Raw genomic sequence first — 27491 nt, forward strand, 5'->3', positions numbered from 1 at the left:
CCCCAACTCAGCACCCACAGCTCCGCACCGCTGCCCGCAGCCCTGGGATGGTGGTGGTGGGTCGTGAAAAGGATAAAACCCACCCTAAAACAAGGTGTCGCTCAGCTGTTAGAGAACTCGTAGATTTAGAAAAATTCTAGATATGCCACTGGATCCTGGAGATAAGGCACCATTTCTGTGGTGGGCAGAAGTGGCCGCCTCCCAGTAGGACACTCCTGCCTTATCGGCGTGGGTGCAGCCGGGGTGTCCTGCACCTCCTGCCCAGCGTGGGACCGCGATAAGCAAAACTGGGTCCTCCTAATCAGCTGCAGAGCGGCGGGCAGGAGGCCTGGGGGCTGCAGGCACCTTCTCTGGGCAGGGACTTGTGAAAACTGGGAGCATTTCACTTAATTTTGCAGGTTGTTTCTCATTTCTCATTACGTTTCTGGCGGCGTGTTGTAATTCTGCCGTGTAAAAGCTGTCCTGCGGTGCAGAGGCCCCGGGAAGAAGGTTGCAGCCAGCGAGGACTCAGATCTGTGGGTCTGATTCATCACTTTATTTCGGTGCTCGCGGTGATGCAAGGCGCGCGCAGATTGCGGCGGAGTATTTCGCATCGACTTGTCGGTGTATGCGTGAGTGTGCTCCCTGCAGCCCGCAGCCAAACTGGGCTGGGACCAGCACAGACAGCTTTGCTCTTTGCTGCTTCTCTGCCGTGATGGTGTTGGGGACCGGCAAAGCCCAGGGGAGCTCTGGCACTGGGATGGGATGCACCGAGCAGTGGTTGTGCCCTGGGAGGCAGCGAGGGAATCATTGCACAAGACTGACTGGTTTCCAAGGAAGGTTTTGTAAACCCAGTTGAGTTCACTTTGTTGATGACCTGCGAGGGATGACTCTGATTTGCCGTGGCCAGGCAGGGACGGCAGGAAACCATCCCAGAGACACAGGCTGTTCCTTTTCCTGGTGACACAACAAAACCACAAGCCACACTAGACTCCCTGCCCCGTTTTCCCTCCATAAACAATAAAAAATTGTATCCCTTCTTCATGAACATGGGGAACATCCTCAGTCTGTGCATCTCTGCTTTGGCATCTCTGGCCGCAGCAGCTCCTGGGGTTGCCCCTGGCATGGGGCACGGGGCACGGGGCACGGAGCAGGAGCAGAAAGAATTCCTTGTGTCAGTGTTCCTTAGGGTTAAAATATAACCTGTTCCTGCCTGGAAACAGCACATATTTCTGACTGATTAATACTATTTCTTATCACGGAGTAAGACCTAAGACTGTAGGGGAAAGGACTCGTTAAGGTAAGTGACACCGTAATTTTCCCTCCCTCCTTTGCCCTGCCAAAAGCATTGGGAGGAGATTAGCTGCTGTTGACTGTCTTTTATGGAGTAGGAAACCGAGATGAACTGCGTGGAGCAATGCTGGAAAGTGTTCCCCGTCGAGTTTTATTTCAAGGCATTTCCTTGAATAAGGCTGCCTTACGAAAAGGAGGATCTTGGGCCCGTGTTGGATTTACGTCTTGCAGACACGGGTGATCATCGGGGAGCGCTGTCTGCTGGAATCACATCTATGCACGTGGCTCTCCAGATCCAAAACCTTATTTAAGCTGGAGAACACAGTGTCAAACCATCTGTCAAATATATATATTTGGTTTAGTCTCTTCTGGAGGAAACAAAGTCGTGATAATCCAGTGGCTTCTGCCAGGGGTCAAGATGGGAGAAAAAGCAAGGAGAGATTTAGCGATTGATGTGTTAAATTGCGTGTAGTTGAAGGACTCATTATAGTCTCTGCTTTCTTCTGATTTTGGGACAGTTGATGATGCCTGGTCTCATGGGACAGTGTGATGGCTTGGACATGCCAGGATGGTGGCCAGGTCTCACCTCTGGCTCTCCCACACCCGCTACAAATGCTGCTCCGGATGCAGAAAAAGGTGCCAGGCACCCAAAATCAATCAGGAGTGAGTCAACGCACGTGACGCTGTTATTATTGCTATTTTTTTCCAGCAGCGCTGTGTTCCCGCGGAGGACGGAGCCTTCCCAGCACAAACATGGGGCCACTGGAGCGCAGGAGGGAGGAGGGCACGTGCCAGCGCTGGTCCCAGTGCCGTTCCGCTGCAGCCCCCCTCCACGTATCCAACGGGAAGCGAGGATGAGAACAGACCAGGCTTTTCTCACCTTGTATGTGTTCATTTCATGGTGAACAGGAAAACCAAACACTTCATTTTTCTGCTTTTTTGGGCCCTCAGAGGACGGTTTTCTTACGTGCTTCCCAAGGCTTGAGCAGCAATAAACTGCTGTGAATTACCATGATGCATCGTGGAAATGGTTGACCTTGATTTCAGTACACGCTATGAAATGCCACCTTCCCAGAAAGGTCGAATTCCAGATAATTCTTCAAGGGGGAATGAAATAAAGTGAGTGCTATGCCCGGAACCCTGAAGGCTTTGCCTCCATCTCTTTGAGTCTGTCAAATGTTAATTGATTTGGGCTGATTTCATGGTGGGACAAAGAGATCATTCAAAATACAGGGGAAAGCGCAGCGTTCAGGGGTGGGGGGGCACGGGGTGAGCTCGTTCCTCCCGCAGACAGGCCAGGATTAACGGCTCTGCCACGCAGCGGGAGCTGCAGCATGGGACAGCGGATGCTCCGGATCCCACCTTCCCCAAAAAAGCCTTTGCAGGGAGGGGCAGAAAGCTCTCCTAAGCCCTTCCATGAGTTTTTCTTCCCCACACCGAGGCTCAAGCCCATGCAGGGGAGCAGATCCTGCCACGCCGGCCCTGCCAGACAGGCTGCCAGGAGAGGGCACGGGGTTCTGCGTGAGCCAAGGCACCCAGAATACCCCAAAAGCATGACCATAATGGAATTCTATTGTAGCCAAAACTCCTCCGAGCCCAAGCGGCAGCAGCACAAGCCCTGAGCCAGCCCTGCGGCCTCGCTTGTTCTTCGGGGAACATTCGGGGCTGTCTGGGGACGTGGCACACCCACGTGCCAACCTCTGCTTTGCTCCCTCCCAGCGATGCCATAGTCCTCCAGGAAAAATAACCACCTTTGCTCGTGGAATGCCCACGATTTCCGCCTTCCTCCCGTCCCCGCCTGCCCGGCCGCACCCCAGGGCACCCGGCAGGCGCACGGCTGGGTGCAGCCGGGGGTGCCCACCTCGGAAACCCCCCAGGGGCATGCGCGGGAGCCTGCAACGCACCGGCGCGCTGCGGAGGGCAGCGGAGGGGAGGGCAGGGGAGGGGAGGGCAGGCCGCTGCAGGGGCAGCCGGAGCCTTCTCCCGCCCGGGCTTGTGCCCGCACCGGCGGAAAGCGCCCGCACCGGCCGTGCCGGGGGTGATGCTTGTGCAAGGGGCACAGACCCCGGGGGGTGACGCTTGTGCAAGGGGCACAGACCCCGGGGGGTGATGCTTGTGCAAGGGGCACAGACCCCGGGGGGGTGATGCTTGTGCAAGGGGCACAGACCCCGGGGGGGTGATGCTTGTGCAAGGGGCACAGACCCCGGGGGGTGATGCTTGTGCAAGGGGCACAGAGACCCCGGGGGGTGACGCTTGTGCAAGGGGCACAGACCCCGGGGGGGTGACGCTTGTGCAAGGGGCACAGAGACCCCGGGGGGTGACGCTTGTGCAAGGGGCACAGACCCCGGCGGGCTGCGCTTGCACGAGGGGCGCGCGCTCGCACGGCGGCAGCGCGCGCCCGCACGCGGCTCGCACGCCTCTACGCGCGCCCGCTGCCCGCCTTGGCGCGCCCGCCCGCCCACCCGCCGGCCGACCGGCCGCCTCCCGCCGGCACAGCCAATCACGCCCCTCCACCCCCGCCGCCGCTCGCCGCCATTCGGCCGCGTCCCTGCCAATCTCCCAGCCGTCCGTGACGTCATGGCGCGGGGGCCCCCGCGGCGGCGGCGGGTGGCTATTGGCGCGGGCGGGGCGGGGCGGGGCGGGGCGCGGCGTTAAAGCGGGGCCGGGGCAGGGCGGGCTCCCCCGGTGCCCGGACCCCCCCCCACCCCGGTGCCCGCTACCCCTGCCCCGCGGATGGAGCTGAGCTGCGGAGTGGCGGGCAGCGCGGCGGCGCCCCCGGGGCCCGGCCCCCCGCCCGCTGCCGCCGTCACGCCGCCGATGGAGGGCGAGGAGTACGAGAGCCTGCCCAGCGGCGCCTCGCTGGGCACCCACATGATGGCCGGGGCGGTGGCGGGCATCATGGAGCACACGGTCATGTACCCGGTGGACTCGGTCAAGGTGCGTGGCGAAGGGTGGGGGGGGAACCCCCGGGAGCTGCTGCGACGGCTGCGGGTCGCGGGGGTGCGTGCACGGAGTGCCGGGGTTTGCGTTCGTGCAAGCACGCTGGGGGTATGCAAGGAAGGGGGGTGCAAGGGGTGTCGTGTGCAAGGGGGGGAAGGGAGCGTGCAAGGGGTGTTGGGGTGCAAGTAGGGGGAAAGTGTGCAAGGGGTGTCGGGGTGCACAGCAAGAGGTGCTGGGGGCGAGCAAGGTGCGGGGTGCTGCAGGTGGAGGCGTGCGAGGTCCCCCCAGGTGTCGCCTCCGTGACGGCTCCGCTGGAAGCTGGAGCTGCGCACCCACCCACCCCGGGCCCGTCGCTGCAGCCCCTCGGGTGCCGTCCGCGGGCGGCCCCGGGGGAGCTTTGCGCAACCGGCGGTGCAAAGGTGTGCGCCGGGCCTTGCCGCCTCCCGCTGCGCCAAGCAAAGTCCTCATCCTGCTCCCCGGGGCGGGGAGATGCCGCCGGTGCCCTCCTGGTGTGGGGCTGGAGCAGGAGCTTCCCGCTGGGGCAGCTTTTCCCTCCCGTAGTGGTGGAATCACAGCCCAGGAGGGAAAAGCTGGTGGGACAGGGACCATCCGCGCACTGGGAGGGCTGTGCGTGCCGTGAACCTGACCTGATGTGTTCCCCCGTGGGAGCGGTGGCACGGTCAGGGCTTATGAAGGGGCTCGCACGGCTGCAGGTGTTGGGGTGGTTGGGTTTTAACGTGGATGAGCTGTTCCAAACTCCTAAGCTTGCTCCCAGTGCTGCCGAGTACGCAGGAGGGAAGGTTTTGTGGCGTCACCGGCGTGGTAGGAAGCGTCATAAAGGTATTTCCTCCCTGTGCCCTGCCAGCACGCTGCTCTGGCAGCTTAAAAAAGGGAAAATAAGGTTGGGAAAAGCTAAATGCCCTCCGTATCGTATTGCCGGTGCCGGCAGATCCTCCATGGTCCGGTCGGGAAAGGCTGCACGCAGATGCTCTAATTTCTCCTCTTCTCAGTGTAGGGCTCCGTGAAAGAGTAGAGAGAGGAGAGGAAATGCCTTTGCTTTGAGGCACTGGAGGTCTTGCCAGTGTGCTGCGATAAGCCCTTAAAGGAAACATTCTTTGCTGTTTTTCCATGTTTTCCCTCCGGGTCTGTGCCTACTGGACCTGGCTTGTGGGTTTGGGCTGCTCCGCATCGCGGGTTCCCCCGCGGCGCAGGGTCCGTGCCCACCCCGGGTGCCCCTGCACCGGCTCCTTTCACAACCCAGCCTGGTATTTTCTGCCAAGTCACGGTCGGAGCAGCGTGTTGCCACTCTGGACTTGACGGTGGTGACGAAGAGGGCATTTCCTCTGCTGGGAAAAGGGAGAGGGAGAAAACGAAAGTTGTGCTCGGTTTCCCGGAGCGGGAGGTGCTTTGTAGGAAGGCAAAAGTGCCGATTTCGCTGGGCAGTGAATTCCCTGGTTGCTTCAGGGCTTGGCAGTGCCTGTGCTAGGAGGGTGCCAGGGCAATACCTTTTGCTGGGAATAACCCTGCTCGGCAAACTGCCTTGAAGCGCTCGGAAGCAGATAAAATACTCCAGCTGTTGGCTGGCTGCCAGAAAACTCCGTCGGACCACGGCCAAGGTCACCGCGTGTGTTGGGGGCAGAGTGAAATCTGGAGCTGCAGGCTTTGGGTGCTGCTCCTGTGCAGCTGGTCTGTGCCTGTTCTGTCTCTCTGATACAGCAAGAAGTGAGAACTGACCCCAAAAAGAGGTTTTTTTATAATAGGAGTAACCAAACACTAAGTTTGTAAGAGCAGCTCAGCTGTCTTTCACTTGACTGTGGGAAATGTGCTGCTCTCCTATAGAAAAAGCAGCAAAGCTCCTTCCTCAGTCTGACTTTCTGGATAGTAATCACTGGGATGGATCATGGCTGAGCAGAGCCCGTGGAGGAGGTGGGGGCTTGTGGATGCTGCAGAAAAAGGCATTTTGGGCACCTGGCTGGATTGTGCCTTAAAAGAAACGTTTTGGTTCCAGTGAATTGTTTCCTCAAAGAGAACTGAAAATGCTTAAATTTGGGGAATTGTTTGCTTCAGCCACTTGCATAATTCCTGAGCTTGACGAAGTCAGGGTAGGGCAGGTGGGACCGTGGTGTCCTACGGAGGTGAGTCAAGGCGAGCAGTTACAGTAGTGCCCTATGGACCTCTGAAGTTCATGGATACACCCGCTGACCCAGCATGGGAGGTTCCCGCAGGTGCTGTTGGTGCTTGCAGGGCAACGTGTGTGGGGATGCGATGAGGGAGGGTGTAAATCCGTGATGCACGTGCCCGTGTGCAGCCTCTTTGCAGCCCCCAGCCACGATTCCCCTGCTGTGACCTCCAGTGTTGCCAGGGATGTGTATGTTTTGCAGCAGTGTTGCTATTTGCTTGGTGGGGAAATGTGTTGCAGGTTGTGTTTTACCAACTAAAGCTGCTTCTGGAGGCTTCTGATTATTGAGGTTTGCTTGGTGTCTTTTCCTTCCCGTTGTTTTCCTTCTAATGGTGCAGACCCCCTCGCAGCTTCATCCTTAGCTACGCGTTGGCCTCTACCTTACCCCACGTAGTGCTGTCGTAGTAAACCACTGGCTTGGACTGTAGGTTTTTTAGATGTGTGCTGATGGTGTTTCTCATGATGCTTAGGCTTCTTTTGTAGCTGAAAACACAGTTGTCCTGGCGAGCTGGATCAGTCTTTGATTTAATTTTAGAGATTAAGATGTCAAGGACTTCTCGTGATGGCTGCAGAAGGGAGTTTCTCCCCTGGAGCCTCCTTCATCCTCTTGCTTAAGCCATTTGGTGGCTTTTCTGTGAGGCTGCAGAGCTGGTTTCCCAAGGCAGGTCAAGTCACTGCCTCGAGGATGTGAAGAACAGCTCTTGTCCTCACCTGGGAACTAATTCCTAATGTGAGAAACTGGAGATGTGCTGGGCTTGAATCTCCCTTCCTCGCAGTGGTTAACGGTCACACTAATGACAAAAAGTCCTTGCTCCTGCCCTAGGCACGTTGCAGACCTTCTCCATGAAAATCCCAACTGCTCCTAACCAAGCTGGTGCAACAAGATGTCTGTAAGTTGACTTTGCTGTGGCTGTACGTCGTTCCTAATGGGTATGGGAGGTTCTGTACTGGAATGGGAACTCCTGGGGTGAAGGGCAGGAGAAACATCTCACCTATGTCTGCGTCTCATGCCAGTAGACTTTGGAGCTTCCCTGCTTGTAGGTAAGGTCTTGAGAGATGACAGGTATGAGGGTGGCAGGGCAGGTGAGCTCCTGTGAGCTGTTTTACTGTGGTTCATTTAGACTTTGGGGTTAGGGACATTTGCCTTGGCTTGGGTTGGGCAGTGGGAGGTTGTGCATCCACCCATCTTGACGCAGGTCCAGGGGAGCAGTTACTCCTGTTTCAGCTGATAACGTTGGGGCACTGGAAAGTCATGGCTTAACCTGTTTGACCCTATGCTTCCCTCCTGTGGGCCTTTTCAGACATGGGTGGGTACCCACACCAAGTGTTGCTTGGCTGGGGAGCTGCTCTAGCCAAAAAACACCCCAGCAAAAAAAAAAATATACAGGGAGTTCAGAGCTTGAGCATGGTATGGGTCGTGCAATAGTGACGCCGCCTCTGGCTGGCAGGATCTGACCCAGTTGCTGCAGAAATGCTGCTTAGTTCCTTGTAAAAGCATATTGTGTTCTCCATGTCTTTTGTTAGCTGCAGGGAGACGGGACTGGTTGTGTCACGTGAACGTGCAGGCTGAACTTTGAGAAAGTGTGCCGTGTTCAGAGGGGAAAAAACAAAGGCAAATTACATCTGAGCTGTTGGTACAATGGCATGTCAAATCGGTGACCCTTTACGAGAATAGGAGGGTGGTGAGGCACAGGACCAGGTTGCCCAGAGAAGCTGTGGATGCCCCATGCCTGGAAGTGTTCAAGGCCAGGTTGGATGAGGCTTTGAGCAACCTGGTGTAGTGGAGGGTGTCCCTGCCCATGGCAGGGAGGTTGGAACTGGATGATCCTGAAGGTCCCTTCCAACCCAAACCACTCTGATTCCATGATAATATGCAACAGCAGAGACCTGAGTCTTGTTAGTAAAACAATTCTAGATAGAAAACTACCCTGGACTATTCCTGTGCTCCTGGCAGCAGGAAGGCTGGGTGCTCTCCCCCAAAACAGCATCTGTAAAGACAGCTCTGGTCCACCAACAGCAGGTAACCTGATGGACCCAAAGCTGTGACTTTTGGTGTTGCTTCTTATGCCCAAGCTGAAACTGGGACTACCGGGATGCTTGTGGTTGTCAGTGCGCTCTGCTGCCTTATGCAATGAGGATTAATTTAAGTAGGTGGAGAAGTATTTCTCGGCTGGTTAACGACAGGGGGGTGAGGCTGCTGGAGGAGCTTGTTGACTTCAAATAGGTGGCAGGACCTGAGGGGGGGTGAGGACTGCATAGCTCGTAGCAAATCATCTTCGTATCACACCGTGATAAACTTACCCTGGACAAAACAGAGCTGAACCTGTTTTCGGCTCTGTGCCTCTTGCATTGCAGCAGCCACCCAGGAGGTGCTGGTTTTGGTTACCCCTGGGGCTGTTTGTCCTGTTTGTGTGCACAGTGTTAATGGAAGGTGAGCGGTGGTGGTGGTGATGATGCAAAGCATGGCGTGCGTGGGTTGGGTGAGTACAGCATCCACTTATGCCCACGCTGCGTACAGCAGGAGCTGCTGAACCCCTCAGAGCAGCTCAGAAAAAACAAAAATCGATATTTGTCCGTTCTCGTGTGAAAGCAGCTGATTCCTGGTAAGCGTGGAGATACTCGGGGTTAGTTCCTGACACAGCACCACGCACTTTGCCCCTGCGTGTGCCAGGCTGGTGCTTTATTGCTCTATACGAACATTTATCCCCGATCCCCTTTCTGATGAGATACTGCTGCTGCCTCCTTAAATTATACTGGCTTCCATCATATCCCAGCAATAGACTGGGGTGAGATCGAGATCTCCTGGGGTCATTTCTGGAGTCTGAAGCAATGCCTTCAAGTTAAAACTAGTACAGGGCAAAAAAAAACCAACCACCCAACCAACCAAACCCCAGGTGGATGTGACCAGCTGGGCAGTGGTGGGTCGTGCCTAGTCATGCTGGCGGTGGAGCGGCTGCCGGGAGTTTCTCCGGGGCATGGTGAGATCCAGCCCCTTCTGCCGAGCATCGGCGGGACGGGAGCGGGCAGGGACCCGTGGAGAGGTTGTGAGACCTTTCTGCCTGCTCAGCGAGGGCTGGGAGCCAGATCTGAAACCTGATTTTAAATTCTGAGATAATTCCATATTGTGGCTGCATTTACAGGAGGGTTTTTTGGGGTCTTCGGGGGTATTTCCAGTGCTGCTCATAGGTTACAATCCATTTAGTGTTCTGAAACAGGAAGCTTTGCTCGAGACCACCCAATTCCCTGTTGTGGGGTGATGCCTTCTGACCACCAGCTGGTGCTTAAAAGTTTGAAATTCAGCTGGCTGCTGAACTAAGTCACTTTGCCAATGTAACTCCTGTGCAATTTTTTTTAAGCTATTTACTACAAATGCAATAATTTGTTGGCTTAGCCTCATGTACAGCTGTACTGCTTTCATAGCTTGCTTTTATTGTACTGGGTTAAAGTCCTGAATTCAGCTCTGATCTCTTCCTTGGCCTCAGAAAGCATATGTGAAAGTGCTACTAGAGCAGTTTGGGGAATGAAGGTCCAAACCTTGAATCACTTCTATTGGCTTAATCTTGCCCGAAAGCTTAGCTGTAGTATTGCCTCCTGGCTAATTACTGAAGTGAATTGATAAGCTTGAAGGGTCATGTGCTGGTGAGCAAGCACGGAGGTGGCACAGGCAGCTCTTGCTTTTTCAAGGGCTCTTGAACCTCTGCTGAGGACCGAGCAGCTCGTGTCACTTGGCCTGTGAAGGCAGCAAGTCGTCTGGTGGAAACTTTGTACTGAAGATGGGGTGCCCCAGCTCCTGGGGTGGGAAGCATCCTTCCCATCAAACCCCAGTGACCTCTTCCTTGCAGTTGTCAAGCTCCTCCTTGAAAGAGCAGTAATTCCACGGAGCCCGTTGCAGGCTGGTAAACCCTCATCTCCTGTGGCTGTGCCCTTTCCTGGGAACCTTCTGTGTTTGTGTTTCGAGGCGTGAGGCCACCACTGATGGCTGTATCCCTGCAGACCGATTTCGGTGCGATGGGGTGTATGAGCTGTGTTGCAGACTGACAGGAATTGTGGCAGGAGCAGCAAAGCCCTTTGCATCTTGATGCTCTGGATTTGCTTGGTTCTTCTGGAATGGTTGTAGAGGTTCAAGCCCTGCCAGTGTGTCTCCTGTTGCTGGTGGGAGGTGGCTGAGGTCTGTGCCCTGCAAACACCCGTCACAGGTTGGCATCATCGTTGCAAAGGCTTTGAGTGTTGCTGGTGTGTGATGGTCTCAGTCTGCAGAAGCCTGAAACAAGCTAAAAGAAGTATTTTTTGCCCACGGTGTGTAATTAAGTGATGGCAGTGAGTTTAATAGGATGCTTTGGATGCCAGAAGCTTAGCTGCCTTCAAAAATTTATGAAAGAAAAGCCCATCAAGGACTGTTGAACAAAGATAGAGATGAAACCTCCTGGCTCAGGAAGCTGGTGGCTGCAGGACACCAGGAGCTGGGAGGAAAGATGGGGTGAAGGGCAGCTCCGTGCTCTCCAGGCTGCTGGGGGACAGAGTCACCAGCCGGGTCTTCCTTGGGTGGCTGTGCATGAGAACGCGGTGGCCTTCACCAGTCTCACCTTGTACGGGGTGGGGGTCACTGCGGGTACCCCGTGTTCTTCACTCGCCCTTCTAGGAACCGCGTTTCCCAGCCGAGCGGGCTGGCTCCGCGCGCCGGGAGGCAGAACCAGCTGAGCATCTGCCAGAGAAACAAGCTGGGGCAGAGCGCTGGGAGCACTGGGAGCAAGAGGCAATTAAAGCCCTGGCTGTGTTTCTTCACCGAGCCTCTGGAACGACTGCCTTACCTTAATTCCTCCGCCGAGCTCTTGCCTGAGCAGCCTCGTTAACGTTTTGGTGTCGCGACGGCAGCGTGGAGTTAATGTCACTGGTCTGGCAGGCGGAATTGGGATAAATAGTGCCGTGGCCCTGGCGTGGGTGCAACCAGGGAGTAAGTGATTGACCCCTGCAATGGTCTTGGAAGTCTTGTAGCTCTTTATGGCTTGTGCTTGTTGCGTTGAAGATGGGTAACTGAGGCCTCTCCCTTCGTGTGCTTTGTTGCAGACAAGGATGCAGAGCTTACAGCCGGACCCCAAAGCCCAGTACAGGAGTGTGTACGAAGCTCTGAAGAAGATTGTCCTTACAGAGGGTTTCTGGAGGCCATTACGTGGGATTAATGTCACCATGCTGGGGGCTGGCCCTGCCCACGCAATGTACTTTGCCTGCTATGAAAAAATGAAAAAGTCTCTAAGTGATACTATCCAGCATGGAGGAAACAGCCACTTGGCCAATGGTATTTTGGGATTTTTGCACATAAAAAAAAAACAAGTTTGCAATTAACAGCCTGTCCCTTACTCGCTTCACACGCATAGCCTGGCATCCTTCCCTGTGCTCTGCTCCTGGAAGATCTGCTGCTGTAAATACCTGGGAGGATGCGAGGTGCAGACGTAACCTTGGGCTCACAGGTCCTGGCACCTGCTTTGGGAGTGCTGGGGAAAGGCAGGGGGAGGCCAGGCAGGCGAGTGTGGCACCTGTCCTCTGCTCGAGTGCTTTGTGGTGGTCCCCACCCTCCTCTGAAACCTGTGTCCTGCCTTAGGGCTGCTGACCCCTTGGTGGATCTCTTCCAGAGAGTGTTGAGCTGATCTTGGAGGTCTTTGCTGCAGTATTGTCTAGCCAAGGAGTCTGTGCTGTGATAGACCATGCAGAGGGGCTCTGAAGCAACTTCTCCTGAAGTATGTTTGTGCTTTGAGTGGGCTCTTCTGCTCCCTGGGAGAAGGCAGGGAAGCTGCTTAGGTACCCACCTACCAGACTGGTAGTACCACCCTGAGCATGGAGAAGTTGGCTGTCCTGCATGAAGAGATGCTGGGGAAAGGTAGGCTGTGCTCAGAGCTTGCTGTCCACATGTGCCGTGCTCTGTGCCACCCAGAAGGTCACACGTGGCTGGGCTGGCAGAGCAGAGAACCCCTGATAGCATTGTTATGCACCCTCCAGAGCCCTGATCAATCCAGATCTCTGCACTACTCTTCAATCTCACGTTATTCTGGCACAAGTAATCCATATGTTGGACAAGAGGTGTTCGGGTGCAGTCACAGGCTGTTTCTGGCTTTATGTTGAAGACACCTCGAGGTTTGCAGTACAGGTTGTTCCACGTGTCTCCTTTGGAGCTCTGGCATGGTGAAGTGCCCTGCATCCTCTGTGTGCCCACATGCTTTGTTAAAGATTTTGCAGCTTCTAGGAAGACTTTTGCTTTTAGGTCCAGCAATACCGCTGTAAGAGCAGAAACCCTCTAATTGAGCAAGCAGGGCTGTTACGAAAGGGTTTGTGCAGAAGACACTTCTGCCTGCTCCTTGACATGACATGCCAGTAGGAATCTGCCGTGGCACTCGCTTGACTTGACTCAACCAACTCAGTTAAGGGTATAATGGCTTTCTGGCGTGCTGCTTTTTGCCAGTAATGTGCTTCCTGCGTTTGCCTTTCAAGTAGCTACAGGCTTTCGGTACCAGCGGGGAAACCGAAGCGCTGCGTTGATGAGAAACGACCAAAAGTCATTTGGGCAAGAGAGAATTTGAGATGGAAACCTACATCAAAGGCGAAGGTGTGGCTGGAGAGGCCCATCCTAGAGCCAGCTGCGGGATCGTTAACGGCTGGCTGGATGCTGGCAGGATCTGTGCAATTAGTGTTTTAAACTGGGCTGAGTAAATGGATGAAAATGCCTAATTATGGATGTGCGGAGCCAGTTCTCAGCGTTGCTCAATTTCTCAGTCCAGCGCAGGCTGAGTGAAGCCAGTGGTGTCTTGCATAGACAGAACCCCGTGAGCTGTAGGGAACGGCAAAGGTGATGGCTGCAAGTGGGTCCTGGTTTCTGTCTGGCTGCTCTGGATGGGTTTTCCTGCCCTGGGAACGCGCGGTGTTGCTGGGTGCTTCCTTGGGCTCGCTGCGGAGCTGGCGTGCGGGCTGCCAGTGACGTCGGTGGGATGGCGGTGCCCGAGCAAGCCCTGGCTTCTGCATCTCTTTTTGGTTTTGTTTTTGAAACGTGCTCTTGTCTTGCAGGGATAGCTGGGAGCGTGGCCACCCTACTCCATGACGCAGTGATGAATCCTGCTGAAGGTAATGCCCTGTAGCCTGGGAAGGCACCCAGGACACCCTGCACCATCTCAGCAGCTTAAGCCCTTTCCTTTAGTGACTCTACTTGGCTTTTAACAATCTCAGACAGGGAAGAGTGAAGGGCTAAATCCTGCCTGGCTCTTTTCCCTTGCTTGCCAAGGGATTGCGCAGCATCCCCATTGGGCTGCATCCAAAGCAGCGTGGGCAGCAGGTCCAGGGAGGGGATTCTGCCCCTCTGCTCTGCTCTTGAGACCCTCCCCTGCAGTGCTGCGTTCAGCTCTGGGGTCCCCAACATCAGAAGGACATGGAGCTGTCAGAGCGGGGCCAGAGGAGGCCCTCGTCCTCTTGGTATGGCAGTGCTTCTGCACAACAGCTCTGCATCCTCAGATGTGTCTGAGGGTCCTTATCAGTCTGTCTTAAGGCCTTTCTAGCTAGAAGTACAAGTTCCTTCAATGAGCTTGAGGAAGAGAGTGGATCAGCCCATGGAAGTGGAGAGCTGTTGTGTTGAGGCTCAGCTCTGACTGCTTCACTTTACTCATTGCATTGAGTTTTTTGGGGAAAGCAGAGGATGTGTGCTGCCTTTTGGTAAAAGCCTGTCAATAAGGAGCTCATGGCTACAGAAATGCTCGTTGTATGTCATAGCAGTTTGCACTTGGGAGGTTGGGTCTGGATGGTTGGGACGGAGCAGGATTCGGTCTGGGTGTTGTGATGACCAAGAACCATGTACCTTAGCTAATAAGTCTTCATCTCCTTGCATCTGTCCTGCCTGGTGCTGCTCACCCTGCCTTCACCCCTTGCCACCATCACTTGGACCAGTGGTGAAGCAGCGGATGCAGATGTTCAACTCCCCCTACAAGTCTGTCCTGGAGTGTGTGAGGACGGTGCAGAAGACGGAGGGATTCGGTGCCTTCTACCGCAGCTACACCACCCAGCTCACCATGAACGTCCCCTTCCAGGCCATTCACTTCATCACCTACGAGTTCATGCAGGAGCAGATCAACCCACACCGGGACTACAACCCACAGTCCCACATCGTCTCGGGTGCCGTCGCAGGGGCTGTGGCCGCCGCCGCCACCACTCCCCTGGATGTCTGCAAGACCCTCCTCAACACCCAGGAGAACATGGCCTTGAGCTCCGTGAACATCAGCGGCCATCTCTCGGGCATGGTGAACGCCTTCAAGACTGTCTATCAAGTGGGGGGCGTTTCGGGGTATTTCAGAGGGGTGCAGGCACGTGTCATTTACCAGATGCCTTCAACGGCCATCGCCTGGTCCGTGTACGAGTTCTTCAAGTACTTTCTCACAAAGCACAACCTGGAAAAAAGAACATCCTTGTGAAGGACTTACCTACGAGTGAATGCCACCCTTGTGTCCCTTCTGTGTGCCTGGGTGTCCCCGTGAGCTGGCCAGCTCTGGGTCTCCACGAAGGAACGTGCCAGGTTTCTGGTGGATTCACAGCTGATGTCTGCTTCTCCCTCCCCTGGGAAGGTTAAAGTGGTCCTCAGTCACATATCCCCTTCCTTGTTCAAACAATGAAATAGTTTATAAAGACTTCTAATAATATATATATATTTAATAACTTTATTTTGGAAAAGTGAAATTGCTAACTGATATTTTTCTCTGAGTAAGTTTGAAGATACAGTTTACTCCTCACCAGAAGGCTTAGGTTCTACACCCTAGGCTGGTTGGTTTTGTGTTTTTTTTACAGCGAAGCAGCAAAATAGCCTATCACAGAACTTTTTATACGAATATAAAATAGATGGATAATGTTTATCCTTTATTTTTCTATGTAGGCATTTGGATTGTTTTTTAAATGCTATTGCAGCTAGATGCTGAGCTGTTTAAAAAGGGCTAAATTCTTCCATCCTGTGTAAGGAAGGCACAAAAGCATTTATTTTTATAGCCAGATTGGCTTTAATTAGACAGCATTTAGCCCCCAGATAGTGACCTGGACTCTCGTGGGTGTTGAGGTACTTGGTAGCCCCTTGAGAGTTGCTGGGATGGGGGGAGAAGGAATGGGGACACTGTAGGATGCTGAGGAGGGGCACCCCAAAATACCTGATCACTTTGTGGGAGAGAGGGGGGAGACTAGCTATTCCATTTTTTACAAGGAGACTCTTAAAAAGTGTGCATTTTAAAGAGGAATATTTTTTTTTGCAAACACTTTTTTAAAGGTACATTTTTATGGTGTGTGATAGCTGAACAGCCTTCATCCTCCCTTAATTTATTCATATTTTGTCACCGAGGCCCCGATCCTGCTTACGGGAGTCACCGTGCATGTCGTGATAGCTGGTGGGATGCACGGACCTGCTCTGCTTCCTGGGCTGTGGGGGACCAGAGCTTCTGTTCACAGCTGGGCTGCTGAGTCCTGAGGGTTGCATCCTGCCAGCACCAAAGCAGCAGCAGGCAGCGAAAGCCTTAAAGTCTGACCTGCAGAACCAAAACCACCTCCCAGCCCATGTTTGGCAATAAGTTGCTGCTCATCTCTACTGGGAGGAGTGGGAAAAACAACCTGGAGAGGTTCCTCGTGCTGTGGGTGGGAAGGGTGACAGCCTTGCTGCGTGCCCCGCTCCTCCGGAGAACAGCTCTTCCAAGCCAAAAGGCATCCTTTAGCCAATTACTTGGGTGATCAGTAGCTAATGAGGGATTTTTTTAGGAGCCTGGAGGTGTAAGTATAAGTTACAAGATACCAACTGGCAAATCTCCATCCTGCCTGGAACTTGTCCTGCCAGCAGCTGCAGACGCCTGGAGTTGGCACTGTCTCTGTAGCACTGGGGAAGCTGGTGGAGATGTGGTGTCAGCAGCAGAGGGGTCGGAGCCACGATGTGGAGGGTGGCTTTAGGGCTGGCACGTGTCACCGGAGGTGTCTCGTTGGATGACACTAAGCAGAACTCACCCTTTTTGCTCGGTCTCTTGTTTGGAGAAGGTAAATCAAAGGGCACCTCTCCGGGTGGTGTCGCGTGTGCCTTGTGTAATTTGCCCCCGTACCGCTGATGATGGTGAAATGAGCTTCTTGATGCCTTTTTGTGTCACTTAAACTGAATGAATCACTGTGTCAAATGCACCGTGTGTCTTAAAGTGTAGAAAATCTCAAGGGCAGCTGGGGAAAGCCCTTGGCTCTCTCTGCACACGGAGATCCTCGAGGCTGGAGCTCTTTGAGCTTCATTAGAAGTCATCTTCTGTTGACTTCAGAAACTGGAGAGTCACTAACAGGAACCAGAACGGCACGAAATATTTCCATTGGAGATGGGCATAAACACTTAAATGAAAATTTTGGGTCACTTCAATATTAAAGAGGTGAACTGTAGCATAATGTGGAAGGTGACAGCTCAGTCAGTAGCCAGGTGTCATACCTGGTGAGCAGTCCCCAGTGTCATCCTCTTCCTCCGGTCGCTTAGCTTTAATATTTCTGACTGCACCTTGGCTATTCTGGGAGAACTTCGTCTCCCATTTGGAATAACCTGTGAGTAGCTGGGACACGGAGGATGGACTTGCCCAGGAGGCAGAGCCTGGGGCTGTGGAGCAATTGGGAGGGCTGTTGTGGTTTTGGCCAGCTGAGCATCCTCCTTGGGAGGGGGGTAGCAGCCTGTTTCCATCTCTAGCCAGAAAAATGTGAGTGTCCCAAGTGTTGAGCACATAGTAATTATCAACCAGGTTTTCTTGGGAACTTGCTCTGCCTCCAGCTGAGAGTGGGTGAGGAGCACTTCTATGTTTATAGAGCTCTTTGCAGATTACCCCGAGTATCCATTAAAACCAGACTCTCCATTCTGCGGCTGGGAATGTGCCCAGTTGGTCTAAAAATGGCAGAGGTATGGGATGTTCAAAACGTTTCCTGCTGCATGTAATGCTGCATCCCTGGGTGGAGCCCCTTCGCCAAAGCCGGTGCTCCGTGTCTCTCGTGGGTTTGTGTTTGAAAGTTTGGGTTTTGCTGTGAGTCTGAAGTTTTATTTTAACCAGGTATGTGAAACACGTACTGCTGCTTTGTCTGTAACGAACGCACACATTATTTAAGGAAGAGGATGAATAACTTTGTCTGCAGTTGTTAATTTTATACTATTTTTTTTGCCTGCCTTGGAATTTGGTGTGTTTCCTTAAATGTATATTTAACGATGCAGGAGTTCGTTTGTGAAATGCTGCTACAGTTGTATCACTGGAGCTCAAGGAAATAAAATATTCTGATTTTTTTTTTTGATCCTTTTAGGCTCGTTCTTGTGGCTTTTCTTAGCTGTGTAGTTGTGTCGGTGGCTCTGCGCGGTGCATCTCTGGAGGAATGGTGCCTTCTAGTGTTGTCGGAATGCTTGGCAGGCTCAGCACCTCGCCATCTGAGCCAGATAAAACCCTTCGTCATCACACTGGAGGAAGAAAATACTCCTGGGAGGGGTTTTGCAGCCTGGCAGGAGTTGACATCTGTGTCTTGGGCTTGTGCTCCTCTAGGAGCCGCTGAAGGGTTTTGAAACATTGTCCTCTTGGCCATGAACCAGCTTCTGGGATGTGCAAAGCCAACCCACAGACTGTGGCTTGTTCAGCAGCAAAGCAAACTCCCAGATTTGGGAATTTCTTCCCACCTGGAAGAAAGTGCGTGGGGTGAAGGCCCTGGGGGAGCTGCTTGTTTGCTGAGGTTTCAGTAATGTTTGCTCTGTAATTTGAAGGGAAAAAAAAAAACAGAACATACTAAAATGCTTTAGATCTCACTTTCCCTTTCAATCAAAAGGGAAAGAAACCCATTGGTATGGTTTTGCATGGTGCTGATCCAGGGAATGCACCTTCCAGTGGCACAGGAGGAATTGATTTCGGCGTGTTCCCAGTGCAGCGATTAAGAGATGCACCTAAAATCCTGAAAACAAACTTCTTTTGGGATGCAGCCAGCCAGCACATCTGCCCCAGCCCCTCCCAGGCTGGCAAAGGGCAGCTCAGCAGGGAATAATAATAATTATTATTATTATTATTACAGGGTTTAGCAGCAAACACCTACCTGGGGGGTCAAGGCTGGCTGCAAAGGGAAAGCCACTGCAAGATGCTGCTGTCCTTGGTCCACCCCAAAGGAAAAACGACTTTCCTTTTCTCACCTCTTGTGCCCTTTCTCTTGTTTTTTTGTTGTGTTTTTTTTTTTTTTTTAGCTGTTGGTGAAGAATGAAGAAGGTGCAAGAGAGTGGGGTGGGGAGCAGGCTGCCTCACCTGCCCCATGAGCTGAAGAGACAAGATCAAAAGATAAAAGTGCTATTTAAGCTCAGCAAAAAGCTTTTGACAGGTTTGTTTGTGTTGTAGAGTAAATATTTAACCCCCCCCTTCCCCTGTGTAGTAAATGTGTGTGTAGTCCTGAAAGGTGAGGGACGTACCACGCTCCATGCATCTCTCAAACACTAAATACTGGTTTTATCTGAAGGCTGGTGAGGGCCCCGACGTTTCTCTTTATCAGGGTCACTATTTGGCTCTGTCTTATTCCAAATAATTCCCCAAGACGTCAGAAATGCCCCTAATATGTGTCTGCCCAGGAGGGAATTTTTGTGCTTGGCTGATGCGCAGTCACAGGGACCACAAGTTAGTGATGAAACTTGCAGCTGAATTGCTGGTAACACCTATTGCTGTCTGTCCGTGTCTTCCCCAGTAGACCTGGGGGGACTGATGGATTTTTTACCTCTGAATTACTCCAGGCTGTCAAATCTTTGAATCCAGTCTACTGAAATAAAGGAAAAACACTCAGGAAAGTGAAGAACCTATGCAAAGAGGCTCTGTGCCCTTGTGAGATGCCCTGGGAGAAGCTTTCCTTGGCTGCAGCCCTTCGGCCCCAACGTCCTCAAGGACTTCAGGGTGTTCTCCCTTGTTTGCCTGGTGAGTAATTTAAACTTTCCCTCTGTTTGCTCTGCTTTTGGTTGGCCTAAAACTTGTCTGATTCCATTAAATCCTTATTTTGTGCTGCGTCCTACCAGTGCTGCAATTAATAATGGAAAACGTGGCTGGTTATCGAGGGAAATAAAGAGATCTTGTTGGTTAGGAAAGCGTGGGGTGGCTGCAGAGCTGGGAATGCCTGGGCTGAGCCCCAGTTTTCCCAGTGGGAAAAGGCTGATGGGGAGAAGGGGATGGCTTTTCCCTTGGAGCAGAGGCTGGCTGAGATTACTAGGAGAGCAGAAGGAGCTCTGCAAAATATCATGTCCATGGTGTCCCTTCTCCCTCCTTTCTGCTTTAAACCTCTGGCAGGGAAATGGGGAATTCCTGCAGCTGAGCAGGAGGGGATGCGGCCATGGGGCACGTGGGTACCGAGAGCTGGAGCGGGCAAAGCCCCAGGGCATCACCCGGCTCCTCCATCACCTCCAAACTTTCGGGATGGATCCTCATGAGGAGGAATGAGCTGCTGGAGGTGCCACCCGTGGGCATGTGGCACTTGCCAAGAGCCGTGACACTGATGTCCCCATCTCCCTCCGGGCTGGGTGGTGGTTTGCCCTGGGAACGCATCCCATTTTCTAATTTACATTAACGGTTTCTTTGGAACCTGTACAGCTTATTGCGTAAACATCTTTTGAGGGTGTTGGTTTTTTTTTTTACTGCACCTTATTTATCCAGTAGACCGGAGCAACTCCTTAAACTTGCAGGATTTCCTGCAGCAAAGATCTATAGGGTGGCGGGCACTTGTTCATATATTGAACTCTTGGGTTGGTACCAACAAAGAAATTCCCTTCTAAATGTGCAGTCCGTAAACTTCCCAACTGATATTTTTCCTAGGGGTCTGTAAGCATACAAGACAAGCAGAAGAAGGAAAAAAAAAAACAAATAATGACTGTAGTATCTCAAAGTTTGTGTGGGCGAAGGCAGAAACAGCAGCCCAGGGTTTTGCTGGAGGGCGGAAGGTGCATCCTGAGCATCAGCCACGAGTACAGCGGGATGCTGGGGGGCAAACGCATCCCTGGGACACGAGGATGGTGGTGATGGTGATGGCCACGTCCCTGGGACGGTGCCTGGGGGGCTGTCCAGGAGGACCCTCTGGCAGAGGCGTTGGGGATGGCAGTGGGTGCCAGGGCTACGTGCCCCATGGGACACGGGTGCTCTCCCCTGAGCCACCAAAACCCCGGCGTTCGGATTTTTATTTCAGTCATTCGATTAATCCAGGATCTAGGCTGTGTTTGTTCACCGCATATGATTATTATCTAGTTTGCCCGATTCTTTGTTTCTCTTCAAATATTGTCTCTGCTTTAAAGGATAATGAACATAAAGGCAAATATCTCACCTTTTCCCTCTTGAAATTTCATTAAGCTGCGTGTTTACCTTGGATGACAAGATGCAGCCCAAGGAGTGAAAAGTTTTCCGGCCACACCTTCACCCACTATCTTATTCTGCCACAATTGTCCACAAAGGAAATAAGAACATTTGTATTTATCCACAAGATTTAATTCCTTTTAAAAGATGAGAGATCCGTTTGTAGAACAGGTAAGTGTTTTCCGCCGGGCTCTGCAGGTGTAAATCTCTGGTGGAGCATTGCAGCGTGGCCAAGCGAACAGCTTGGAGGAGGTGAACGTAATTCCAGCCCCAAACATTGCCAGTTTTGGGCCATGAACCTTTTGGTCCTGGAATGAAGCAGGTGTTTAATGCAACGGACATCCCCAGTGCAGCGTCCTCACCTTTGCTTTGCTTACCACCCGTTTTGCTGCCAGCACAGAGGCCCCAATATCAGTCATTTTGGTGGGAGGAGGAAAGCCAGGATTTCCCCCTCTTGTTTTCTTTTTCACCTGCTACGATTTGCTCAGCAACAGTCTGGTTTTCATCACCTGGACGAAATTGAACCCTCCAAGAACTGCTTGGAGATGCAGGTCTGCAACAGCCAGGACAGCCCAGATGCAACCCCTGATCCATTGAATCCTCCAAGTACGTTCATCGCCTTCATTTAACATGTTCTATTACATTATTTGCTTTAAAGCTTTTTTTTTTTGTCCCCTACGATGTTTTTAGCAAGTGGTACGAGAAGCCGAGCCGTGATCGGTGTCCCCTGGGGCTGCTTTGCAAAGGAGATGAAGAGTCTCTGGTGAAAGAGAGTGCAGTAGATAAATACTGCAGTAATTCCTCCTTTCACCGTGCAAATAGAGGATGAGGAGGGTTGATATGCCATCAACACCCAGCGAGAAGCAGCTTGACAGAGAGGGGTGAAATATTGGTCATTTGCTAAATACCACCCAAAGGTGGTTGGGACTGGGAATGGGGAGACCTGTGGGAATGGTGCGGAGAGCAGAGAGTGTCCCTGTCTCTCGCTGATCACAAAATCTGGGTGAAAATTGAGGAGGTCTTGGTGCCAGCATCAGTTCCTTGGTCCCTCTTTTGAAGCCAGAGAGCTCCAGACCCTGGGTCGGACCGTGCCCTGGTACTTTGCTGGCTGGTGCCCAGGTGTGGGGCTGCCTTGTCTTGAGTCAGATCTTGCCAAGGTGCCTCGAAGTCTCCCCGGGTCCTGCTCCAGGATTTTTACCCTAAAATTCTCCATTTGCCTATTAGTTGATGTGAAAAAATTCCTATTTTCCTGCATTGCCTGTGCTGATGGGGATGCGGCTGTGGCTTTGGGGTGTGGGCTGGGTTCTGGGAAGTTTTGCTCCTCTCTTTAGTGGTGACCATTGCCATCTCCTCGTTTAATTAGGCTGAGCACCTGGCTCTTAAAATGTGATGGGAAATGACCTGAATCATTCCGGATTTGGTACCTTTTCATGCTCGTCTCGTCAAATACATCATGTTTCTGGGGAGCAGCACGCTGAGCCCCCACGGTGGTTTTATGGGGATGCTCGGGGCTTCCCACGGACCTGCCGCAGGAGTAGTGCAGAACTGGAGCTGACTTGGAGGTTTGTCTCCATTCTCCCTTTTTTAAAGAGCAAAAAGATAAAGCCTGTAATGTGGAAGCACCATTTTGGGGGGCACAGTTGATGCAGTGAGCTACTCGCTGGGGAACAGCATGGATATCTAGCCTGGTATTTGGGAGAAACTCGGTTTCATCACGGAAACTTGCCTGGGAGCCTCTTAATCTGCACTCCCCCACCTCGTACGTGACGATACCTTGCAGCAACCAAATCCCATAGACTCTGGCAGAGCTCCTGGCTGCCGCGGTGCTCGGAGTCTAGAAAAAGGATTAATATTATCTAGCTGGTACAAAGGCAGCCCCACGTCCTGCTTGCTTCAAACCCGGCTTGGAGGGGCGGGGGGGGGGAACATCTGGCGTTGGCTGCAGCCCCTGGGCTGCTCCATCCTCTGCCAGCCCCCCTGCCCTGTGCCCAGACTGGGGAGGGAGCTTCGCCCCGGCCCCGCGGAGCGACACAGCCGTTGGGATGGTGTTTGCAAAGCGTTTGGCTGTCCTTCTGCAGGGGAAGGTCCTCTGGGTGTACCCCGGAGTTAACTCTGCCCTGTGTAAATCCTGCAAATCTCCAACTCGGAAGCCCGGGCGCTGCCATTCCCCATGAGAAAGTGGCTCCCAATGAATAATTGCTCCTCCGGAGGAGCTCAGCGGGTGCGTTTTCCCGGTTAACGAGCCATTAATTCTCCAGGGAGTGGCGAGGAGCCCTGGGTGCCCCCACCCAAGCTCTGTTTGCCGAGAGACTTGAGCTAATCCCTTTGCTTTCCGGCGCGGCGCGAGCGGGATCCCGTTGTGCCACCTGGGCCGGGCGATCCACCGCTCGGTGGGAAAGTACGGTGGGAAGCTTTGCCGAATCACTGGTATCCCTGGTTTTACCTCCTCTGGGTAACAAGGGCTCCTCAGGACAGGGTCCCTTTGTCCTTCCTGGCACCGTCACTGCCAGGAGCCCTGGCCCAGCCTCGGGTGATGCAAACTGTTGGACACCGAGGGTGTAAAAATCAAACTGCGTTGGAAAATTTGTCTTAAAAACTGGGAATATCTCTCTGGGAGACTCAGGCTGGGAAGCCGGGGCTCGATAGGGGTGTGCATGGCTGAGGCTTGGCTGGTCCTCGCTCTGAGGTTATACCACCTTGAATCTGAAAAAAACCCCACCTGCTTTTCTAGAAATCTGATTGCCCCAAAAGGCTCTGGATGAAAAGAAGAGCTGGGGAGACAGTGCGTGGGTGATATCCCTTGGAAACCTAAACTCTAGTGCTGGAAAAAGCCCTAAGTGGGAACAGAATTGGGCACAACTAACAGCTACAGCGCCCTGAGCATCCTCCCCCACTGACTCTGCAGAGACCTCCCCCCGGTCCAGCACTGGCCGGTGGGAACATCCTGCTGGAGCCTCCTGTGTGTCCTTGCTGTCCCTGCCAGCTCCGGGAGCGGAGGGGAAAGGCCAGCTCCCCCGTGCCATGCAGTGGGAGGCAGTGCCTGGATGCTGCAGCTCCCTTCATGCCTCGCGTCCCCTGCCTGCCCCCAGGGAGGGCATTGCTGGGGGGTCCATGGTGAGGTGACCCTGCGGATGAACAGACGTGGTGCTCCTCTTCCTCCCCACTTTCCTATTTCAGGCTGGGGGATAAAGCACGAGCCGCAGTCCGTCTGCTCAGACGCTTGGACCTGCCTCCAAAAGCCTTTTTCTTTTCCCAGTTGCCTTTTTCTCCCAAGACCGGAGCCTTTCAGCACAAAAACCCACCCCTATGTGCTTCGCTCCTAACCCCTTTTCCTGTAAAAATACTTGTCTTATCTCTTGGCTTTCCCTTCTGCGAGCGGCCGCCACAAATCACGGGCGGCAGGCGGCTCTGGGAGCACTTCCAGGGCTGTTCGCTGCAAATTTCTCTCCACTTTTGGCTGTTCAATAAATGGTGCCCAGACCATAACAGAAGAAAGAGAAGAAAAATGCACCTTGGATTTTTGTGAGCGGCAGCAAAGGAATTTCCCATGGGAACACCAAAAGCTGCGTTTTGCCGCATCTCCAAAGTACTTTGCTGGGCTTTTTTTCTGTTTTTTTTTTTTTTTTTTTTCCCCTTTCCTTTTCTTTCCCTATCAGCTGTCCCTTGTGGTGAAAATCTGCCTTGATGCCTGTGCCACCCACCTTCTCCCGTTCTTCCCTGACCCCCCACCCTTTGGCATCACTGCTGCCGGGATGGGTCAAGGCAGGTGGTCCAGCACCTTGAAACGGGCTGGGGAACTCCCTGCTGCCAGACGGCCTCGCCACCGATGCTCTAGCTGGGTTAGAAAGAGATGAAGTGTTTTTGTGGATGACAAGAGCATCTGAGATAAGGAGAATAAATATTGAAAATCCTCATGGGTTTTTGAGGGCTCTAAATCCTTGTGCTTTATGGCTCGGCTTGCCTCCCTCCTTGAGAAGCATCCGCACATCCCAAAAGATGCTAGTGCTGGTTGATTTTCTGCACTTCCCTCCAAAGCACCTTTGTAATGACGGGTCCCAAAAGTGGAGACATGCATGGGTCTGGTGCAGCCTGATGCTTTGGGTGTCCTTGCATTTCCCCTGTTTAGCTCCATGTAGCAACCTTGTTCCCACTGCTCTGGTTTGCAAATGTTGTGCAGGTCAAGCTGAAGATTTTTCTTGGCTCCGGTCCTGCCAGTCCTTGCCAAGTATGTGGTTTATTGCATGCAAATGTTAGTCAACAGTTACATTATCCAAAGGCAGCCCTTTTTTTCTTTTCTTCTTTTTAGCTTTAAATAAATGATTTGGCACAAACAAGTGTAAATGTTATGTCAGCGTTAGACACTATTTAATCTTGATGGATATGTTAGCGGTGGAGCGTGACACTAATTGACAGACATTAAATGATGCTTTCTGTTTCTAGCTGCGTACAAACAGGAGTTCTGCTTCGTTAGGGCTGATTAAAACTCCACGTCTCCCTAGTTAGGGTGGGATTTTTCTCTTCTGCATTAATCAAGGGGATATTTATCACCGGGAAAGCCTGCCGTGTCATTCCCCTTGTTGCGATGAATGCTTCAACGCTCTCGGATGGTTGGGTTATCCAAACGGTGCAGCCCTTTTTATGTCCTCGTGCTTTGTAGTTGGGGAAAAAAATAAAGGAAAAATCAACTGGAAGTCATTCTTCTGCCTATAAAGAAACTGCTCGGGGGTTGCAGAGAAAAGGGTTGGGAGGGAGGGAGGGCAGCTGGCAGCAGGGGTGAGTCAACCGAGATGGTGCTGCCTCCAACGGGCACCCGTGCCAGGCTCAGAACCTGCTTTGGCAGATGCCCACACTGCCAAAAAACCTTGTGCTTTCCTGTTTCTATGTCGCAGCAAACTTTGGTGTCCAGCAGCTTTTCGGTCTGGGTTATGGACAGGGCGGATGCTGTCAGCAGGACCACGGGGCTGGCAGGATTAATTAGTGCAGGAGGAAGAGGAGGAGACCCGACTTCCAGGCCTGGCTGGAGCCGTCATTCCCTTCCATGCCAGCGCCGGGTGAAGGTGGCGGAGCCCAGTGAGCTGCGGCTGCCCGGGGATTTGGCTGGTGAGGATCCAGCACTGGCATCCTAAGGCAACAGGAGCTCCCCTGGGACCTCACCGTGCCACCTTGATGCCTGCTTTGGCTTTTGCTTTTTTTTTTTTGATTTTAAAGCTCCTGAAATACAAAATTGAGCTGGGAGCAATGGTATGTCAGCTCTGTTTGGGAAAAGTTGCTGCTGGCAGCAGCGGAGGCGGAGGTGTGTGCCATGGGAGGGCTGGGACCCAAGGTCAGGCCCTCTCCGCCTCCGTACGAGGGGGAAGCGTTCATGCCAACAGCTCCCAGGAGGAATTCGTCGTCTTATGGTCCTCTGGAGCCCAACGCTGCCCCTGATTGCGCCAATGTGGTGCTGAAATAAAAACTGGGACCGGTGCTTGTAGGGCAAAACTCTGGAGGACATTGGGGTTGTGCTTAAATTGTGGGATTAAGGGTGATTTGGGGATGATTAAGAAAATGTTTGACTATATAAGTGCTTACTTTGGGGAAATACCTGGTTCATGCTTATCGGACAGTAAATGGGATTAGAGGATGCTCAGTGGTACTCTGTAGCTGGCTGGATGAGCGATGGAGCGATTTTTGGTGCTGAGCACCTAGAATTAGTGATGACTGGTGATTTACCACCCACAGAACCTTGTGAGCTGGTGCTTGTGCCAATTCACTGCACAAAACTCACCCGGGAGCTCGATCCACGGTGGACGTTCGGGTGAGCACCAGCGGTGGTGGGACCGCTGTGGGTCACTGCGTGGCAGAGACCAGGAGCAAAAGGAAATCCGAACCTGGAGCAAAGGACCCACAGAGGCAGCTTGTTTTTAAGAAAGACTTTGCACTCTTTATTCCGAAGGGCAACGCGCATCAGATCGAATAGTATCAAAAAAAATGTACAAAAATAGTGACTGTTTGCACTGGACTTGCTTTATGCTGGCAAAGTTAAGTACGAGCGGTTGGGTGTTGAAGCAACAAGGAAATTCTACTGGTTGTAAACCATAAGCAGGATAAAAAAAGGAGTAGCTATGGCACATTTTCCCAAAGAAGCATCCAAGGAGTTCAGTTTGTATCAGATTTTTCCAGCCTGATTCAGTCCTTCCCAGCATAACGTGCCCATCGCTGCTGCTCTGCCGGTGCAGAGGACGCACCGTCCTCCTCGGTCAGGGGCAGCTCTGGGATGGTCAGAGCTGCTAATCCAGTGTATTTGGTGCAAATATAGTGTCTCTGCATTGATTTAAGCAGCATCCCAAGGGTCAGGGTGTGGGTGAGCCCATGGGATTGTGGCAGGACCTCGTGTGTCCCCCGCCGGAGATGCCCTCGGGAGGGATGCGTGCCCGGTGGGGTTGGCTTCGAGGCCATCAGGGCTTTAATTTATTTTGTTGTTGTTGTTCCAAGCAGCGGATAAGCAAAGTGCAAAGCAGATAAGCAGCAGAGCTGGGCTGGAAACACATTGCAACAGTGCAGGGGAGACGGCCTCCTCGCCCGCGCGCCGGCTGCGAGAGGCACGGAGCAGCTGAGAGCGGGAGCTGGATGGAAAACGTTATCTCGAGATATTAGGAGTTGCTTTCAGACAATTAGAAAGCAACTGGTTGTCCTCCAAATGGAGCAAGCAGCTTTGATAGCAAAAGCAAAGGAGTATCCACCGCAAAGGGTCTCGGTTTGCGTGTTCT

The 27491-nt window shown here is 52.9% G+C and overlaps 1 protein-coding gene and 1 long non-coding RNA gene across 2 annotated transcripts in view; both read left to right on the forward strand.

Annotated features, from left to right (window-relative positions):
- The first annotated feature begins 4005 nt into the window (after positions 1-4005).
- Positions 4006-17683, forward strand: SLC25A37 (solute carrier family 25 member 37). The gene is made up of 4 exons (XM_086628120.1): positions 4006-4209; positions 11456-11684; positions 13442-13498; positions 14312-17683. The coding sequence occupies exons 1-4, from the start codon at positions 4006-4008 to the stop codon at positions 14830-14832; spliced, it is 1011 nt and encodes a 336-aa protein (XP_086484246.1). The 3' UTR covers positions 14833-17683.
- A 1445-nt stretch (positions 17684-19128) lies between these two features.
- Positions 19129-27491, forward strand: part of LOC147526670 (uncharacterized) — a 31049-nt gene continuing 22686 nt past the window's right edge. Inside the window, exons 1-2 of the long non-coding RNA XR_015222913.1 lie at positions 19129-19323; positions 20740-20913. This is a non-coding gene — a long non-coding RNA (uncharacterized LOC147526670). The remainder of the gene's footprint in view (positions 19324-20739; positions 20914-27491) is intronic.

Source organism: Tauraco erythrolophus, chromosome 29 (assembly GCF_009769465.1).
Source record: "Tauraco erythrolophus isolate bTauEry1 chromosome 29, bTauEry1.pri, whole genome shotgun sequence".
NCBI lineage: Eukaryota > Metazoa > Chordata > Aves > Musophagiformes > Musophagidae > Tauraco > Tauraco erythrolophus.